This window comes from Saimiri boliviensis, chromosome 9 (assembly GCF_048565385.1).
Source record: "Saimiri boliviensis isolate mSaiBol1 chromosome 9, mSaiBol1.pri, whole genome shotgun sequence".
Taxonomy (NCBI): Eukaryota; Metazoa; Chordata; class Mammalia; order Primates; family Cebidae; genus Saimiri; species Saimiri boliviensis.
In genome coordinates this window covers 21,174,145-21,190,341 of record NC_133457.1, presented here as the reverse complement: position 1 = coordinate 21,190,341, position 16,197 = coordinate 21,174,145, and the positions used below count along the sequence as shown (strand labels likewise).

Sequence of the window (16,197 nt, the reverse complement as noted above, 5' to 3'; positions counted from 1 at the left end):
TGACCTTGTGATCCACCTGCCTCAGCCTCCCAAAGTGCTGGGATTACAGGCATGAGCCACCACACCTGGCCTAAAATAAAATAAAATGACTTCTAAAGAAAACAATAGCATTTATGCTGGCCTTTACAGTGTACAAAGTACTTCCAGTATATTATTTTACTAGATAAATGCATTTTCTAAAATTGTTACTTTTTCAAATTAATAAATATTTGTTACTTGTTCTACTTCTAATACATTAACAATTTTCCTAATTTTCTCTAATATAAATAATTGATCTCTTCCCTAACACCCTTTAAACTTGTAGTCCACAGGTGTACAGTTTGAATAAATCATCTGAGACAATTATCTCATGTCACATTCACAAAATGTCTTCAATTTGACATCCTGAATCAAATGCAAAATATACCACTATGAAAGAAAAAATATTCATGTAGAAGAACCCAGAGAGTGAAGACCAACAGGAAATATTTGCCTGGGAGTACCTACTTCATGAGTAAATGTGTCACTTTAAATCTTTCAATGCCACCCATACACAACAGGTATTTTGGATATGGTACAAAATGAACATTTTGTACCACATTATTTCAATTCCACATTAGGCAATAAAATCAAGTTGACCATAGGGTCTTCAGTACACAGAAATAACAAAGTCAGACAAAAAAAATCAATAGGGCCGGGCCCGGTGGCTCAAGCCTGTAATCCCAGCACTTTGGGAGGCTGAGGCGGGTGGATCATGAGGTCGAGAGTTCGAGACCATCCTGGTCGACATGGTGAAACCCCGTCTCTACTAAAAAAACAAAAAATCAGCTGGGCATGGTGGCGTGTGCCTGTAATCCCAGCTACTCAGGAGGCTGAGGCAGGAGAATTGCCTGAACCCAGGAGGCGGAGGTTGCGGTGAGCCGAGATCGCGCCATTGCACTCCAGCCTGGGTAACAAGAGCAAAACTCCGTCTCAAAAAAAAAAAAAAAAAAAAAATCAATAGGTAAGTAACAACAAAAAATGATGAAAATGTATCCAAAAATAGACCATAATCATCCCACTAAATAAAGAAAAAGCCTTTAACAAAAACCAAGTGATTGGTACTAAAAAATTTCCAGCAAACAAGAAATACGGCGGTATTCTTCAGTCCCATAAAAGGCGACCACAATAAACTTAAAGTTAACATATACTTAAAAAAAAAGACTGAATACTGTCTTCCAAAGATAGGAAAAAAAGGCAAATTTCCCCACTCTCATCACTTTTCTTCAGCATAGAAGTCCTAGACACTGCAATGAGCCAAGAAAACTGCAGAAATGGCAAACAATTCTAATAAGATGTAAAACTCTCAGTTTTCAGGTAATTAATTGTTTTCATGGAAAAAAGCTATCTTCAAAATATCTGCTAGAACTAATAAGAGTAGAAAGGTTACAGGATACAAACTAAACATACAAAAATAAGTAAAATACAAAAGGTACAAAACATATAAATATAAAACACACACAAAATTACTTATATTTCTATATACAGGTTGAGCATCCCTAATCCAAAAATCCAAAATACTCCAAACTCTGAAACTTTCTGAGCGCCAGCATGATGCCACAAGGGGAAAATCCCATATCAGACACCTTTGCTTTCTGATGTTTTAATGTATGCAAACTTTGTTTTATTCATAAAATAATTTAAAATACTATAAAACTGCATTCAGGCTATGTGTATAAGGTATATATGAAACATACATTTTGTGTTTAGATTTCGGTGTTATCTCCAAGATACCTCATTATGTATATGTAAATATTACAAAATCTGAAAAAATCCAAAATCTAAAACACTTTAGGTCACAAGTATTTCAGACAAGGAATATTCACCCTGTACTCAACAAATAATTGGAAAATAAAATGTTTAAAATAATTTCATTTTCAACAATGTCAAAAATGTAGAAATACATTTAGCAAAATATGTGTGCTATAGACTGAATGCTTGTATCCTGAAAAAATCATACCCTTTAAATGCTAATGACCAATGTGATAGTATTTGAAAATAGGTCCTTTGGGAGGTAATTAGGTCATGAGAGTGGAGCCCTCTTGATAGGATTTATGGCCTTCTAAGAAGAGGTAAGAGAGGAATTTGCTTCCTCTCTATGCTCTCCAAAATGTACCACGGGACACAAGAAGAAGACAGCCATCTGTCAGCCTAAAAGAAGGACCTCACCAGAACCGAACCATGCTGTCACCCCAATCTCTAACCTCCCAGGCTTTAGAACGGTAAGAAATTTATGTTGTTTAAGTCACACAGTATCTTGTCACAACTGCCCTGAATAAGACAATGTGTGAGACCTCTATACTGAAAACTACATAATATTGTTGGGAGAAACTAAAGAAAAACCAAATAAATGAAGAGATACACCATGTTCATTAATTGAAACATTCTATGATGTCAATTCTCCTATTCTACTGATTCAATAAACACCCAAAATCAAAATCCCAGCAGGCTTTTTGACAAAACTGTCAAGCTGATTCTAAAACTTATATGAAAAGGTAAGCAATAACACCTGACTTTAAGACTTACTATAAAACCACAGAAATCAAAATTGTGTAAGGCTAGTATAAAAACAGACAAAAGAATGGAACCAAATAAACAATCCAAAATAGAGTCACATTTATATAGTCAGTTGGTTTTCAACAGAGGTACTGAGACTACTCAGTAAGAAAATGGTGCTAGACCAGCCAGGCGTGGTGGCTCACACCTGTAATGCCAGCACTTTGGGAGGCCAAAGCAGGCAGATCACTTGAGACCAGGAGTTCAAGATCGGCCTGACCAACATGGTGAAACCCTGCCTCTACTAAAAATATAAAAATTAGTTGGGTGTGGTGATGGATGCCTGTAATACCAGCTACTCAGGAGGCTGAAGCACAAAAATTCCTTGAACCCAGGAGGCAGAGGTTGCAGTGACCCAAGATTGCGCTACTGCACTCCAGTGCAAGCAACAGAGTGAGATAAAAGAAAGAAAGAAGAGAGAGAGAGAGAGAGAGAGAAAGAAAGAAAGAAAGAAAGAAAGAAAGAAAGAAGGGAGGGAGGGAGGGAGGGAGGGAGAGAAGGAAGGAGAGAGGGAGGGAGGGAGGGAAGGAAAGAGAGAGAGAGAAAGAAAGAAAGAGAAAGAAAGAAAAAGAAAAAGAGAAAATGGTGCTAGGCCTCCATATGAAGGAAATAATTGAACCTAAACCCCTAACTCATACCATATACAAAAATTAATTTCAATCATCTGGCAAACCCCAAAGTAACTGCTACAGAAGAAAACCACTGAGCGATGCTAAAGTAAGTGAAGGGCTGAGGAGAAGCGTAGAATATCTATAGTCGGAAAACATCCCTCCCAAGATATCTATCAACTACAAAAGAAAAGACAGTAACTTCACAGGTGAAACCTGGTACCCTATCTACATGATCTAGGTTAACACCACTAGTGACATAGCAGTATCACAGACTCCTTCATATGCTAAGAAAGACACAATGTCATTTCTCTCATATTCTTGCCAAAAATGCATAGCTTGCTCTTATCATGAGAAAAGATCACACAAACTCAGGCTGAGGGACAATCTACAAAATAAATGCTATTATTCCTCAAAAGTGCCAATGTCATGGAAGACAAGCACAGACTGGTTTTTGTACAAGTCTTTGGATGAGGAACTCTCATAGACTGGAGGAAGCTAAGGAGATATTTAGAACTAAATGCAACATAAAATCCTGGATTGGATCCTGAGGCAGAAAAAGAGCATTATGAGAAAACTGATAAAATTTATAGCCTAGTACTAGAACTGTACCAATGTTAATCTCCTGCTTTTGATTATTGTACCAAGTGAGGTGATATGAGGGGTACAAGGAAATTCTGTATTATTTTTTACAACTTTTCTGTTAGTCTAAAATTAGTTTAAAATAAAAGTTAGAAAAAGCCTGTAAGAAACAAAAAAAAAGTTAATTTGGAATGATGATGGCAAGATGGCAGAATAGGAAGCCCCAGCCCTCATTCCCCCAGAAAGACACTGATAAAACAATAATATACAAACCAAATACCTGTATAGAACTTCAAAAAACAGTTAAGAAGTTGCAGTCTTCCAGGCAAGCTCAAAGCCAAGTACAGCCTCAGTGAAATAGGAAAGAAGAACCATTTTCCTTTGTCTGCCCCTCTCTAGCTCAGCTCATGGCTTCTGGGGTAAGGGATGGGGGGGAAAAAGAAACATGGAATGTTAACATTCTGACTTTTCTCAGGGCTATCCAAGGGATGGGTTTCTGTCTTGCCTGGAACACTAATGGAAACAGCATAGGTTAGATTTCTGGGTGCCAACAAAAACAAAAGAGAACAGAGCCAACTTTGGCACCACAGAGCCAGCAGTACCAAAGACAGAGACTGGGATGACTCAGCACCATTGGGAAAAGACATTCAACTTGTTGTTTCTTTGTCATGAGTAAGAGAGAAGAGTGAAGTACATGCTTCAAATATTCCAGCATTTTGGAGAGCTATCAGAGGGAATGATACCTCTCACCTGCTAAAGGGCGCTGATGAGGAAACTAGCATACACTGAAAAAGGCTGATTGGTGAAGGACTTTCCCCATAAGAAGCCAGTCCATAAAGACTAGGAAAGGCAGCTGTTTTTTTAAACTGCATAAACCTCAGCCAAAAAATAATAATCACAAGGCAGCCAAAGAAAGAAGGAAACCTATCCCAATCAAAGGAACAAATAAATTCCCAGAAACCAACCTCAAAGAAACTGAGATATGTAAATTATCTGACAAAGAAATGAAAATAGTTGTCTTAAAGCTCAATGATCCAAAAAAGAACATAGATGGACAACTAAACAAAGCCAAGAAAATAAAGTATAAACAAAAACAAGACTATCAACAAAGATATAAATTATATTTTAAAAAAAAGCAAAAATGCTAGCACAAAAGAATACAATAACTGAATTGAAAAAATTCACTAGAGAAGTTCAATACCAAAAGTAGTCAAGAAGAAGAACAAAATCAGAAAACATAAAGAAAGGTCAATTTAAAATTATTGAGTCAGGAAAGCAAAAAGGAAAAAGAATAAACAAAAGTGAAAGAAGCATAAGGGGCTATAAGATATCATTAAACAGATCATATGCAAGGGAGTTTTTGTAAGATTTCAGCAATTTTACAGTGAAAACATTACAAGCCAGAAAGGAATTGAGTGATATATTCAAAGTGCTAAAAAAACAAAAACAAAAACAATAAACAATAAACAAAAAAAACCTGTCAATTAAGAACACTATATCCAGCAAAACTGTTCTACAATAACAAAGACAAATCAAATCTTTCCTAGATAAACAAAAGCTAAGGGAGTTCTTCACTGCCAGACCTGTCTTACAAGAAATACTAAAAGGAATCCTGCAAGTGGAAATGACCCAACACTAGATAGCAACACAAAAGTACAGAAAAACATAAAGCTCACTGGTAAAGGTAAATATATACACAAGTACAGAGTACAATAACACTGTAACGGTGTCATATAAAACATTGTTAATTGATACACAGAATTGAAAAGTCAACAGCATAAAAAATAACTAAATATAAACTACATTAATGGATACAATAAGATATAAACTGTGATATCAATAACATAAAATAGGAGTGGAGAAATATACAAGAGTAGTATTTTTGTATACAAACAAAGGTTATACCAACTTAAAATAGATAATGTTGTATATAAGCCTCATGGCAACCACAAAGAAAATACCTATAGAACATATACAAAATAAAATGCGGAAAAAAAAAAATCAAAGCATGTCAATACAAAAATCAACAAAACAAAAAGGAAAGCAGCAGGAGACACAAGACAAAATAGCTACAAGGCAGAAAACAATCAACAAAATGGCAACTGTTAAGTCCTTCCCCATGAGTAATTACTGTAAATGTAACTGGATTAAACTCCCCAAACAAAACACACAGAGTAGCTGAACGGATTTTTCAAAACCCACACGCATACACGTAAGATACAATGACAGTATATAATGTTTATAAAATATGTGCCTTAGATGTAAACACACACATATACTAAAAAAGATGGAAAAAGATAATCCATGCAAATGGTACCAACAAAGAGAAGTGGCCATACTTATATCAGACAAAATAGACTTTAAGTCAAAGACTGTCACAAGAAAAAAAGATAATAATATAATGATAAATGGGTCATTATTCTGGAATATATAACAATTTATAAATATATATATGCACCTACCACCAGAGCACCCAAATATACAAAGCAAACATTGCCAAATAAAAGGGAGAAATATTTAGTAACACAGTAACAGTAGGATATTTCACTACTCCACTTTCAATATGGATAGAAAACTAAGACATAAGACAAGAGAACCTGAAGAACACTACAGGTGAATTGGACCTAACATACATATACAGAACACTCCACACAACAGCAGCAAAATATGTATTATTCTCAAGCATACATGGAACATTCTCCAGGACGGATTTCATGTTAAGCCACAAAACAAGGCTTAAGAAATTTAATAAGACTGAAATCATAGCAAGTATCTTTTCAAAACAGAAAGAACTGAAACTAGAAATCAATAGCAGTAGGAAAATCAGAAAATCCACAAATATGCAGAAATTACACACTCTTGAACAACCGAATATATCAAAGAAGAAATCATAAGATAAATTAGAAAATAGCTTTCAGACAAATGAAGACACAAACACACATGGTAAAACTTAAGAGAAGCAGCAAAAGCAATATTGAGAGGAAAGTTTTACCATGAACATCTACATTTAAGAAAAAAAGAAAAATCTCGTATCAATCTAACTTTATACTTCAAGGAACTAAAGAAGAACAAATTAAACCAAAAATTAGCCAAAGGAAGAAAATAAAAATGATTACAGAAAAAAAAAAATGAAATAGAGAATACAAAAAGAGAAAAACTTTTCAGGGAAAAAAAATCAATAAAACTAAGGTTTTTTTTGAAAAAAACAACATAAAATTAACAAGTACTTAGCCAGATTAAGAAAAAATGAGGCCAAGCAAGCTAGCTGGTACCTATAACCTCAGTACTTAGGGAGGACAAGGTAGGACAACCAGTTGAGGCCAGGAGTTGGGAGACTAGCCTGAGCAATATGGTGACACTGACCTCTACAAAATATATTTTAAAAAATCAGCCAGGCCTGGTGGCGTATGCTTATAGTCCTAGTCACTTAGGAGGGTGAGGCAAGAGAATCACTTCAGCCCAGAAGTTTGAGGCTGCAGTGAGCTGACTGCACCAATGAACCCAAGCCTGGGCAACAGAGCAACATTTTTAAACCAAAAAAGAGAAAAAGAAGAAAAAAATACCAGAAGGCTAATAACTAAAATCAGAAATGAAATAGCAGACATTAACATTGATGCCATAAAAATCAAAAAGATTATAAAAGACTACTAAGAACACTAATAAACTGGATAACCTAGAAGAAATGGATGAATTCCTAGAAACATAGCACCTATCAAGACTGAATCATGAAGAAAAAGAAAATCTTAACAGACCTATAACTAATAAGGAGATTGAATCAGTAAGCAAAAACCTTCTAACAAAGACAAGCCCAGGAGCAGACAGCTTCACTGCAGAATTCCACTAAACATTTAAAAAGAAATTCCATTTGACCCAGCAATCCCATTACTGGGTATATATCCAAAGGATTATAAATCATTCTGTTACAACGAACAGTGTTCATAGCAGCACTATTTACAACAGCAAAGACCTGAAACCAACCCAAATACCCATCAGCCCTAGACTGGACAAGGAAAATGTGACACATATACATCATGGAATACTATGCAGCCATAAAAAATGAGTTTGTGTCCTCTGTAGGGACATAGATGAATCTGGAAACCATCATTCTCAGCAAACTGACACAAGAACGGAAAATCAAACACCACATGTTCTCACTCACAGGCAGGTGATGAACAATGAGAACACATGGACACAGGGAGGGAAGCATCACACACTGGGGTCTGTTGGGGAGGCCAAGGGAGGGACAGTGGGGTAGTGGGGAGGTCGGGGAGGGATAACATGGGGAGAAATGCCAGATGGAGGTGATAGGGGGATGGAGGCAGCAAACCACATTGCCTTGTGTGTACCTATGCAACAATCCTGCACGATCTGCACATGTACCCCAGAACTTAAAATACAATTAAAAAAAAAAAAAAAAAGGAATTAACGTCAATCCTTTTCAAAATCTTCCAAGAAACTGCAAAGAAGGGAGCACTTCCAAACTCATTTTATGAGGCCAGCATTACTCTGATACCAAAGCCAGACAAATATATTATGAGAAAATTACAAACCAAAAATCCATGATGAATACTGACGCGAAAATCCTTAACAAAATTCTAGTAAACTCACGTCTGGGGAACACACATGCTACCACCACTAGGCCGAAAAAAAACCCAGCCTAGCCTACTGGACAATGAGAAACCACGTACACCCCAGCCAACAACCAGAACCAAATACAAGATATATGAGTGAGGCCACATTGGACCATCCAGTTCTAATTAAGCTATCAGATGACTATAACTGCAGGAATGACCCCAGGTGAGAAAAAATAAGTGCCAGTTAAGCTCAGTCAAAATTATATAATCATGAGAAAATAAATGATTGTTGCAGCACAGTTTGGAAATAATTTGTTACAAAGCAATAAATACTTAATAATGCATACCTTCTTGTTCTGCTTTTTGACCTAGACCGCTGAACTCTATAGGATTTCCCTCGACCCCTTGAACGACTTCGACTTCGTTTCCTTCTAGAGCCATACGAAGAGCTACTGCTTGATCGATGCCTGCGTCTGAAATAAAATATAATCAAAGATCATTGCTATAAAAATTCTTATTATGAGCATTAAGGAAAAACCTTCTAGATGCTAAAGAATAATCTCATTTTTACTGTCTCACTCTTTCCCAGAAGCAAATAAAGATAATTTAAAATGTTATTTATCTTGAACAGTCAGATGACTGATACATAACTTAGTGATTGGATCAGCTACTAATTAAGGTATTATGGGTCTTAGAATCTTTCCAAATATCATCAGATTACATAGTATGAAAACTAAACCAAGGCCAGGCTCAATAGCTCATGCCTATAATCCCAACACGTTGGAAGGACAAGGCAGGAGAACCACTTGAGGCCAAGAATTCAATACCTGCTTGAGCAACACAGCAAGACCCAGTCTGTAAAAGATAAAAATAAAAAGCTTAGCCAGGCATGGGGCACGTAACTATAGTTCCATCTATTCAGGAAGCTGAGGTGGGAGGATCCCTTGAGTCCAAGAGTTAAGACTACACCACTGCATTCCAGCTTGAGTGACAGCAAGATCTTGTCTCTAAAAAAAATTAAATTTAAAAAGAAAACTATCCCGGTTTATAACTATTTGCCTACTAAGAATAAACAAAGGTTGAAGACACTAGACCCATGGACTGGACCTGGTAGGAATAAAAAACCCCAACCTCTGGGTTGGGACTTAACTTTCACAAATATATAGCTAGTAAAAGAAAAATGTTTTTATCCAGCAAAATTAAAAATACAAAAACATAAATGTTAAAGAATGTTATCCTCATTACTATATAAATAACAATTATGAAAATCACCTTCTATCATAAGAATGTGAGCGAGGCTGAAGATCTCTGGACCAAGATCTTGACTTTGATCTTGATTTCCTTCCTCCTTTCTTCCGGCTGTATGTTCTACTATCTGAAGAACTGCTGGAGGAGGAGCGTCTACGGTGTTTCTTTTTTCTCTTGCTTCTGCTTTCTTCTTCAGTATCTGATGACCGACGTCCCATTTCTATAAGCTTAAATTAGAAGAATATTATTTCTAACATGGTGGCACAATGGATGAAATGCAATGAATTAATTTTTTATTTTATTTCATTTATTTATTTTTTTTTAGAGACGAGGTCTCCCTCTGGAGAGAGGGAAACCCAGGCTGGAGTGCAGTGGTACAATCATAGCTCACTGTAACCTGGAAGTCCTGGACTCCAGTGACCCTCCTGCAGGCCTTCCAAAGTGCTGGGACTACAGGCATGAGCCACTGTTTCTTACCTCAATTTACTACTTTTTATAAAACTTTGTAAAATTTTTAAAAGGCTTAAAGTAATATTGTTTATGTGCCTGCCTTCCTGACAAGACATGAGAACAGTTCTTAATAACAATTATCTGATATTTTAAGTTACATTTCTCATTAATTATATGACATATTCTTTAGCAATCAACCAACTATTCCTTTATTCTCACATTCTCTGATGATGAAAGATATTTTACTATCTTAGAGTTGCATTTTTCTAACAGAAAATTCTACATTTTTAAACAGATAAAACCTCATTAATCATCAACAAAGTACAAACTGAAACAATGAACTATAATCATTTCACTTATGAAACTTAGGGGAGAAAGTTAATGAGGTTATTGTGAAATCAGTCAGCTCTTCACACATTGCTAGTACCTATATAAGGTGGTAGAATAATCTTTTTAGAAAGCAATAAAACAATAATTTAAATATATATAATAGATATCCATTATACATATATTATATATAACAGATATTTACATGTGTGTATATTATACACACACATATATATTTATATCCATGTTAAGAAATATGTACACAATTGAGTGATAATAATCTAAAAATGTTGATGCTTTTTTGACAGAGAAATCCTACCTCTACAAATATATCTTAAAAAAATGTCTAAAGGATATATTCATGAAAACACTCATCATAGCATTATTATAATGGTATCCATTGAGAGAATTTTTAAAGGTACTTATGAAAATTATTATTTAAATGAATAAAATATAATTTTTTCAAACTATTTCTATATAATTACGGTAACACAGACATTTAGTGTACAATGAGGAAAAAAAAATAGAACCTAAGCCTTGTATATTTAGGAATTAACTTGGCTGATAAGAAGCTTCGTTGTTTTACTTTAAACTTTAGATTCTCATATGCAATAATTTTTTTATTAAAATAGTTATTAGTTATCTTTCAAACTCATATAAAAACAAGATTCACTGTAATCACTTAGATCAGATAAATAAAAGTTCACATCATCTTTAATATTTATTCAAAATAAGTTAAATACCATCATTATAAACAAATTATTATGTTGGTACAAAAGTAATTGCAGTTTTTGCCATTACTTTTAATGTAACATATTAATTGTTACTAAATATATTAATATAAATACAATGTTTTAATTAATAAGTATTAATACATTTAATATTAATCCTTATATTATAATTAATATTAATTAGTATTAAATATATTTCTATATTAATGTATTTAATACTAATAAATATATTACATTAAATGTAATGGCAAAAGCCACAATTACTTTTGTGCCAACTCATAATATGTTAAATTACTGCTTTGCTTTCAGAAGCATCAAGTGAGCCAGCCCCTCCCTGATTCCAATGCAATACCAGTTGAAAAAAACTATTATGATTCAAATCAAAACTTGAAGCTATTTACCTAGAGCCAGAATTAAGGATTTTAAATATAGCTCTGAACCTCCAAGTTGTTCACATGTCTAAGATTTTTACAGTTTAACAAAACACTGGGAACACGTGGTTTTGAAACTATCAGTAAATCACTAACCCATCTATGCCGGTATCCTCATTAAAAAAAAAAATTAAGCCGGGCTCGGTGGCTCAAGCCTGTAATCCCAGCACTTTGGGAGGCCGAGGCGGGTGGATCACGAGGTCGAGAGATCGAGACCATCCTGGTCAACATGGTGAAACCTCGTCTCTACTAAAAATACAAAAAACTAGCTGGGCGTGGTGGTGCGTGCCTGTAATCCCAGCTACTCAGGAGGCTGAGGCAGGAGAATTGCCTGAACCCAGGAGGCGGAGGTTGCGGTGAGCCGAGATCGCGCCATTGCACTCCAGCCTGGGTAACAAGAGCGACACTCCGTCTCAATAAAAACATAAAAAAAAAAAAAAAAATTAAACTACAATAGGTAAAAGATGACCATGATACTTTCCAGCTTTAAAAGAATATGATTATCAAAGTATACACGTGTACAACATGTATCTATATATGTAAATACAAACATGTACGTATTACAAACAATACAGACATACATAAGGTATATCTGTACATACATATATATTCAAACATGTGTATGTAAATATCTATTTATACATAAAATATATACACATATCCATTATATGATATCCACATATGTATGTGTGTATATTACACACACACACACACACACACATATATATTTATATCCATGTTAAGAAATATGTACACAATTAAGTGATAACAATTAATTTTTTTATTTCTTGGCTTTTAATTCCTTTCTTGTTTTTACCTTTAATCATTTAAGAATGTCGTTTACACACAAATAACCATTTAAATTAAAATGCCTTTTTACTATCTTATTATCTTGTTTTTAAAAATACCAACATAAGATTAAAGAAATTAAAAAGTATAAATTTGAAAGGACAGAGGCTAGAAAACAACAGAAATAGTAGATAAGATATGTCAACAAACTTTTGGCAAATGAAAAACACATGGAGGATTAGAGCTAAGAAAGCTTATTATCAGGCAACGGTAGAGAATTCCAACAAGAGAAAAGCAAATTCACATAGCAAAAATCAGAAAGTATCAGGAATTTAAGACACCAGATATCAGAGGAGGCACAATGCGGCACAAGGCTAAAAACAAAGAAATTGATTGAATTTATGTAGTATCCCTGAGTTCCTCCATTCTATCCAGCCAGGTGATACTCTTTCCCAATCCCCATAGGAGAGAAGGTTTATTTTTGGGGAAAAGTGAATCAAAGAAGCACCAGGTCCAAGGACAAAGTTAAAAAAGGCAAAGATGCCAAATTAAAAGTTAAAGGGATTAAGTTAAGTTAAAGTCTATAATCAAACGGTAAAACTAATAGCCCTCTGTGTGCTTGGATCCAGAATTCTAAAGTCAAGCATATCTCCTACAATGGCAATTAGAGGATTCTTGAATATCTGCAAAAACTGAACAACACCTAAGAAAAGATACATACGTTTTTGAGGGTTCCCTACAAAAAGGACAGGCCCCTATCCAATCACCCTACTGGTTGACGCTCTACTAGTTGACAAGCCCAAACCTTAAATGCAGGTTACAGCTGTATTTACAACATTTTTCTATAAACATTTCTTTCTGTTAACTTTTTGCCAAATATACAACAGAATATTACCAAACATGATGAAAGTCTTCACCATAAAAGACAGAAACCAAAACAGGAAGAAAATAAGCAACTGATAGTAAACCAGAACATACAGAAGAAAACTTTAAGAACAAAAATCAGTTAATATCCTCAGATTAAGAACAAAAATCACAGTTAATATCCTCAGATATTAACATATGAGATGACAATCCAGCAAACAAGAGTAGGAGGAACATTCAAAAAATAAGACAGAGAGCTTAAAATTTAAAGAAATGACAATTACACACACACACACACGCGCACACACACACACACACAAACAGGCCAGGCGCCATGGCTCAAGCCTGTAATCCAGTCTTTGGTAACCAAGGCAGACAGACTGCTTGAGGCCAGGAGTTTGAGACCAGCCCCACCAACATGATGAAAACTGGTCTCTACAAAAAAAATACAAAAATTAGCTGGGCATGGTGGTGCACACTTGTAGTCCCAGCTACTCAGGAGGCTGAGGCAGGAGGATCACCTGAGCCCAGGTGGGAGAGGCTAGGGTGAGCCAATACTGCGCCACTGCACTCCAACCTGGGAGACAGAGCAAGACCCTGTTTCAAGAAAACACACAGAAAACAAAAACAATAAGGTTGGAAAAAAGATTGAAGGACTCAAAAAAAGAAAGAAAAACAGACAAACATTTTAAAAACAGAAGAGGATCTATCTGAAAGTACAAAATACAATTGATATGCATTCTATAAAAAATAACAGAGAAGCCCAGTGTAATGGCATGGGACCTGTAGTCTCAGCCACTCTGAGGGCTGATGCGGGAGGACATCTTGATCCCAGGAGTTGAAGTGAGCTATAATTGCACCATTGCACCCCAGCCTGGGTGATAAAGTGAGATCCTGTCTTAAAATACAGAGAGAAAAGGGATGAAGGAAAATTATCCAAAAATTAAATTTCCAGGTCAGGCCTGGTGGCTCACATTGGTAATCCCAGCACTTTAGGAGGCCAAGGTGAGTGGATTGCTAGAGTTTGAGACCAACTTGGGCAACATGGTGAAACCTCCATCGCTACAAAAAAATTAGCTGGGCGTGGTGGCGCGCACGTGTAGTCCCAGCTACTTACCAGGGCAGAGGCAGGAGGATTGTCTAAGCCCAGAAGTTCCAGGCTACAGTGAGCTAGGATCACCCTACTGCATTCCAGACTGGGCAAAAGAGTACATCCTTGTCTCAAAATTTCATAATTGAAAGACGAATTGCCCTAAGTTCCTGAGACAATGATTTTCCTTAAAAGATACACCCAGTATATCTCATAAAAACTTCAGACACCAGGAATATAGAGAAGATCCTAGAAATTTCTAAAGATAAAAAACATATATGGGTAGCACAAAAAAAGGCAGAGGGGTTTTTCACAACACAGAAAACAACGGAGACTTTCCTTTAAAATTCTGGTAAAATGAATCTCAACCTAGACTCTCTATCCAGCCAAATCATTGCTCTACTATGAGATTAGAATAAAGATATTTTCAGATATGTAAGGTCTCGAAATTATACTCCACACTCTCCCCTTTTCATGAAATTGCTGGACAGTGTACTCCATGAAAAGAAGGGTAAACTGACAGACTCAAATCTACAACCCAGATTCAAAATGTAAGTAATCTTACACTGGAGATAGGTAAGACATACCAGACTGACAGCATATAAACAATCCATCAATGAGAAAGAGACAAAGATCCTTTCCCTACAGAAGCTTACATTCTACTACCAGCAATTTTCAAAATGAGGCCTGTAGACCCTTGGGGATCTCTACAACACTTTCAGGGGACCCAAGAAGCCAAAATTATATTCGCTGTAATATTGAAACATTAGTTACCTTTTTCACTGTGCCGACTTTTGCACTGATGGTACAAAAGTAATAGTGGACAAAACTGCTGGCACCTTAGCACAAATCAAGGCAGAGGCACCAAATTATACTTAGTAGTCACTGTATTCTTCACTGACGTACAGTCACAGTTTAAAAAAAAAAAAGGAATTTCAATTAAGAACGTCCTCAGTCAGGCACAGTGGCTCACACCTGTAATCCCAGCACTTTCGGAGGCCGAAGCAGGCGGATCACCTGATATCAGGAGTTTGAGCCCAGCCTGACCAACATGGAGAAATACCGTCTCTACTAAAAATACAAAATTAGCCAGGCATAGTGGCATATGCCTATAATCCCAGCTACCTGGTGGCTGAGGCAGGAGAATCACTTGAACCCCAGAGGCAGAGGTTGCAATCAGCCGAGATCACGCCATTGCACCCCAGCCTGAACAACAAGAGCGAAACTCCATCTCAAAAAAAAAAAAAAAAAAAAAGTCCTCGATAAAGCAGTAAAAATCATAAATTTTACTAAATTTCCACTCGAGTATACATCTTTTTAATACTGTTATGAAATGAGAGACACACATAACTTTTGCCATATATTTAAGAATGATGATTATTTCACAAACAAGCATTTATGTAACTGAATTGCAACTTAAGTTAGCTCCTTTTATTATGAAACATTATTTTATTTTAAAAACTGGCTATAACTATGCACACTTGAGTATATGGAAGACCTTTTCTCAAATATGAAGGGATCCTGGCCGGGCGCGGTGGCTCAAGCCTGTAATCCCAGCACTTTGGGAGGCCGAGGCGGGTGGATCACGAGGTCAAGAGATCGAGACCATCCTGGTCATCATGGTGAAACCCCGTCTCTACTAAAAATACAAAAGCTGAGGCAGGAGAATTGCTTGAACCCAGGAGGCGGAGGTTGCGGTGAGCCGAGATCGCGCCATTGCACTCCAGCCTGGGTAACAAGAGCGAAACTCCGTCTCAAAAAAAAAAAAAAAAAAAAAAAAAAAATATGAAGGGATCCTTTCATTTCAAGTAAAACAGTATTTGTTGCTAATAATAAAATTCAAGCTCGCAAGCAAAAATTTGAATTCCGTATAATTTGTATTGCCACCGTGAGAATGATAGCTTCTAAATACTTTAAAACTTCAGAGAT

The 16,197-nt window shown here is 35.9% G+C and overlaps 1 protein-coding gene across 1 annotated transcript in view; it reads right to left on the bottom strand.

The window, feature by feature from the left end:
• Nucleotides 1-16,197, bottom strand: part of RSRC1 (arginine and serine rich coiled-coil 1) — a 400,525-nt gene that overhangs the window by 372,132 nt on the left and 12,196 nt on the right. The window contains exons 3-4 of the mRNA XM_074405388.1: nucleotides 9,611-9,813; nucleotides 8,686-8,811 (exon numbers count right to left, since the gene is read on the bottom strand). Coding sequence (XP_074261489.1) covers nucleotides 8,686-8,811; nucleotides 9,611-9,813 — 329 coding nt within the window. The remainder of the gene's footprint in view (nucleotides 1-8,685; nucleotides 8,812-9,610; nucleotides 9,814-16,197) is intronic.